At 48.4% G+C, this 5,294-nt stretch overlaps 1 protein-coding gene across 1 annotated transcript in view; it reads left to right on the forward strand.

Annotated features, from left to right (window-relative positions):
- Positions 1–4,900, forward strand: part of LOC100960146 (kallistatin) — a 16,055-nt gene extending 11,155 nt beyond the window's left edge. The window contains exons 3-5 of the mRNA XM_003787014.3: positions 1,682–1,955; positions 2,817–2,976; positions 4,395–4,900. Of these exons, the coding sequence (XP_003787062.1) occupies positions 1,682–1,955; positions 2,817–2,976; positions 4,395–4,595 (635 nt within the window). The 3' untranslated portion in view covers positions 4,596–4,900. The remainder of the gene's footprint in view (positions 1–1,681; positions 1,956–2,816; positions 2,977–4,394) is intronic.
- The last annotated feature ends 394 nt before the right edge of the window (positions 4,901–5,294 follow it).

A 5,294-nucleotide genomic window follows, 5' to 3' on the forward strand; every position in this document is an offset into this window, starting at 1 on the left:
AAAAAAAAAAAAAAAAGAAAGAAAAGAAAAGAAAAAGGAGCTTGGAGGCAAACAGAGACAAACTAAGGCACACAGGGCACCACTGGATCTGTCCGTCACCATAGCTGACCACCAAGACTTTCAGAGTGCAATAGTGACCTCACACCTACTTCCCAATATTGTGCTAGTAACTAGTTCAAACCCAGAATCTGTAGCAGTAGTTCTCAACCTGTGGGTCACAACCCACAGGAACTGTATTAAAGGGCCATGACATTAGGAAGGTTGAGAACCACTGATCTGTAGGGAACAAAATGCTGGGAAGCATTGCCAGACTAATAATCCAGCCAAATTAGTCATCACATGTAATTTACACAGGGAATGTTCATGCACCATTGAAAACTTGTTTTTTAAATTTTCTCTTTTGAAATAACTAAAGAAGGAAGATAGTTGGATTTCATTGTCAGGAAGTCATTGGCTGGGACCCCAGATCTCTGACTTTTTTCTGGACAAACAATCCTGGTGCAGAGACTTCAATTCACACACCCTACCTACCACCACCTCACTGCACAGACCCTCCTGCCTCTCCCCAGTTCCCGCCTCCCCCGCCCACATGGCAGAGGTTCCCTGGCCATTGCTGTGATTATTTCTTTGCAAACACTTAACTTCCTTGGCTTTGTCTCCCTCCATCGTACTTGCCTGGCAAAGCTGAAAACCTGCTTAAATCTAGAGATCTAACTAGTCTGCTTCTGCACCCAGCAGCTGAATGTGGTTGGAGAAAACCATCCGATTGCACTGAGGGTCTCACCTGGTTATCTGTGAACACAGCTCTTTCATTGCTTTCTCCACACTGCTCAGCGATCCTATTTACACTTCTCTACAGTCTCCAAAACAATTATTAACAGCTCCTTCCTTCTCAAGTCTCTTCCCCATTCCTGACTTTCACTTAATAATCTTGCCTCACACTTGACTGAGAAAACAGAGTTAGGTAAGGAGGAAATCTCACCCTCTCGTCTTCAACTCTTATTGCCTCCCTGCTCTTGGAACCACAAGCCCAGACCCCACCCCATCAATGGCAGAAGTGACCCTCCTATTGAAGGTGACCCCTCTGCTCACACTGCAGTCTCTCCTGCCCTTCTTTTTTTATTTATTTATTTTTTAATTTCTGTTTTGTTTTTTATTAAATGATAGCTGTGCACATTAATGCAATCATGGGGTACAGTGTGGTGTTTTCATCTACAATTTGAAATATTTTCATCAAACTGGTTAACATAGCCTTTAGGTCATTTTCTTAGTTATTGTGTTAAGACATTTATATTCTACTCTTAAAAAGATTCACTTGTACCCTCGTAAGATAAACCATAGAAGTGATCCCTCCAATCACCCTCCCTCCACCTATCCGCCCCTCCCCATATCTGACCCAGCATGTAAGTCTCATTCCAGCATGACTGGTTTCTTCCCTATTGTATCGATCCTATTCATATATCAGCAAGCAACATCCTCATGGCCTCTCATTTCACAATCTAAACGAGCCCAATGGGATCCGTTCCCCAGGTATGTCAGGTCTTGAATGATGGAGATGGTACACATTGATGGGTCTGCTGGAGCTACTGTCATGGGGGTTCAGAATCCCAGGTGCCACTCCCTGGCTGTTGGGCTTCCCGGCCCACAGATATCTTATACCTTCCTTCCATCTTTCTTCCAGCTCTGTGGGAGAAACCATTCCTTCCCTCAATGACCACCCCCAGCAACTTTTATGTGGACGAGGACACCACAGTCCAGGTGCCCATGATGCTGCAGACCGATCAGAACCACTGGTATCTGCATGACAGGTACCTGCCCTGCTCGGTGCTGCGGATGGATTACAAAGGAGACGCAATGGCGCTTTTCATTCTTCCTCACCAAGGCAAAATGAAGCAGTTGGAGGAGGTGTTATCTCTAGAGATACTAAGGAGGTGGAGCAACTTGCTCCAGAAGAGGTAATGAGTGTGCCACATGGGGCTGAATCTACTCCACCACCCTTTAAATGTACCTTTCCAGTGAAAGCCAGAGGCCCCAAATAGGAAGTGATCATCAAAGCATGCAGAACTCCCATGTACTCTAAGGTTTTCCCTGGGTTTCCTTAAACAGTGAACTTCCCTGCTATATTTAAAATTAGGGAAAAGAGAATTGCACTATATATCCTGAGTTCCAGGCGTATCTCTTCCACTGCACAATACCTGGATCAAGTTTGTTTTTTTCTCTGACGTTAACCTTTGTGTAAAGAAAGGGGTAGCCCTCTTGGATAGAGCTGGCAGGGGGAGTTCCGGAGAACGCTATCCACCCACTCAAGAAATTAGCGAGGATATTCTCTATCATGCTGGGGCTATGAGTAGAAAAACCTCCAACCACATATAAGAAAAGGACCCCGACCTGAGGCCACATGTGGATGTAAAATTCACACAGCTTTTATGGTGCTAGGAATCTAATCCAAACAAATGAACTGGTTCAAAACAAGTGAAACCCCACAGGGCCCCAGCAGAGACAAAGGCAAGCTGCCACACAGGGAGATTTACACCCATCTTCCCGGCACCTGCCTGGCACAGTAAGCAACCTCTGCAGGAGAGGAGATCCCCAGGGCAGTTGGTCCCCCAGACGGCAGGCCATGGAGACAAAGAGCGTTCAGCCTCTGTGAGCGCTTGTGCTGGGGCAGTGTGAGTCAGCCGCTGACTGACTCATGGGGAGACAAAACTCAGATGCAGCAGAATGGCCAGGAGGGGGGTCACCAAGGAAAGCTCAGCTTGGTAAGGATCCCTGGCTTGTTCATGAATGTAATGTTTTTAATCCAATGCCCCTTTCAGGACTTTTTACAGGAAACTCGAACTGCATTTCCCCAAGTTCTCCATTTCCGGCTCCTATACATTACATCAGATTTTGCCCAACCTGGGCTTCATTCATCTGTTCTCCCCTTGGGCTAACTTCTCCGGCATCACTGACCAGTTGAACCTGCAGGCACTCAAAGTAAGTCATCAATAGTCATCAACCTCTGGAGACCTGGGTGAGGGCTTCCTTCTCTCGGGAGCTCTCCCTGTTCCCACATAAAGTCAAAAAGCCTGAGCATGTTCAACCATCCACAGGCATTGACATCCATGAACCAACTGGCTGCATGCTGGGTGTGCTGCCCAGTGCTGGAGATACAGAGTGGACCCAGTCCCTGCTCTCAGAGAGCTCTCTAGGTCTAGTCAGAAAGATGACATCTCATAGATCAGTGGTCCCCATCATTTTTGGCACTAGGGACTGGTTTTATGGAAGACAACTTTTCCATGGACACTTGGGGGCTTGGGAGCATTACATTCTCGTAAGGAGCCTACAACCTACATCCCTCACCTGTGCTGTTTACAGTAGGGTTTGTGCTCCTATGAGAATCTAAGGCCACCACTGATCTGAGAGCTTAGGCAAGGATGCGAGCAATGGGGAGCAGCTGCAAATACAGATGAAACTTCACCCACCTGCCCACCACTCATCTCTTGCTGTGCAGCCCAGTCCCTAAAAGGCCACAGATTGGTACCACCAGGGGTTGGAGACTGCAGTCACAGATGATGGCAATAGAAAGCATAAATGCAATGATAAAGACAGAGGAAGGGTACAAACCAGCCTGGGGCGGGTGCATCTGTGTCAAGGAGATCACTTGGTCATGATGACTTCAGCTAAGAAAAACAAAAGTGCATTAAAGGGTTAAAGTCGTGGGTTTAAGAGTTGGAATTCTGATCTGCCTCTTATGCTATCCAGCGCTGGGGCGGACCCAGTCTCTGAATTAATTTTCCTCATCTTTAAAATGGACATAATATGGCTAGACACAGTGGCTCACGCTTATAATCCTAGCACTCTGGGAGACTGAAAGGGGAGGATCATTTGAGCTCAGGAGTTCAAGACCAGCCTGAGCAAAGTGAGACCCATCTCTACTAAAAACAGAAAAATTAGCTGGGCATGTGGTAGGCACCTGTAGTTCCAGCTACTCAGGAGGCTGAGGCAGGAGGATTGCTTGAGCCCAGGAGTTGGAGGTTGCTGTGAGTTAAACTGATGCCATGGCACTTTAGTCCGGGTGACAGAGCAAGACTCTATCTCCAAAAAAGAAGAAAAGGACATAGTACTATTGACCTCAAAGGATGGTGATAAAGATTAAAGAAGATAACACACGCAGAGCACAAAGCGGGAAGTAAGTGTACTTATGGTGACAGCTGTCACTATTGTGTCTGATAGGAGGCCACCCAGCTCAACCACCCACCCAGTAGAGAAATCCATGCTGCGAGCTCCCCTATGAGTGGCCTTGCCAGCTGCAGTGTGCAGCATTGCTTCCCAGCAGTTTCACTTCTCCCAGTCTCGTCTGGGCCCCCTCTGATGTTGTCTTGGAGATAAAGCCTGTGATTTCCCACCCCTAGAGTTTCCACAAGGCCACTCTGGATGTGAATGAGGTCGGCACCACAGCCACAGCGGCCAGCAGCTTCTCATTAGCATTCTTATCAGCTCAGAAGAATCACCGAGTCCTATGGTTCAACCGGCCTTTCCTTCTGGCAATCATTTCCACCAGCACCCAGAGTGTCCTCTTTCTGGGCAAGATTGTCGACCCCACAAAGCCATAGGCCCCTGCCCCAGGGCTGGCTTATCTGTCTCAGCAGGAGAATGTGGCTAGAGGGGGTGGGTGTGAGCAGCTCCACTCTTGGTCAGAGTGGAGACCAAGAAGATACCAAAATACAGGAAAGAAGGTGCTGGCCAGGGGTCAGGGTATGGGTAGCACCAAGGTGGGCACGGACTAGACACTCACAGCTCCTGGAGCTGTGCAACCTCAGGCAGACATCTAACCTCCTGGACCAAGTTGCCACCACTGGGCAGAGGGGGAAAGCCTCCACGGGGAGTTGTATGGATTAAACAAAATGATGACTATGAAGAGAATGGGTCAGTGTGTTACACATAGTAGATACTCAAGAAATGTGTCCTCTGTCTGTCCCTCTTGGGTTTCCCCTATACTCCCCTATGTACCAGGTCCCAGATACAAGGTAAGAGGAACCCCAAGTTCCAGTTGGTTGCCTGGAAGGTGCTAAAGGGGGACAGCCACCTGCCCCCAGGTAGGGTCAGCACCTTGTTCCAGAGCAGGGGCTGAGAAGGCTTTGGCAGGGCTGAGCACCAACCATCCTCGACAGAGACTTGGTCTGGAAAGCTCAGTGAGTCACTGCCTCCACCTGCAGCCACAGAGATGTGGCCAGGATCTCTCCCAGGACAGAAGGCCATGGTCAAGGAACGTGCTGCAAGGCATGCAATGGACCCCAGCGCCCTGTCTCTGC

This window comes from Otolemur garnettii, unplaced genomic scaffold, assembly GCF_000181295.1.
Source record: "Otolemur garnettii isolate 467f Iridium unplaced genomic scaffold, OtoGar3 scaffold00020, whole genome shotgun sequence".
Taxonomy (NCBI): Eukaryota; Metazoa; Chordata; class Mammalia; order Primates; family Galagidae; genus Otolemur; species Otolemur garnettii.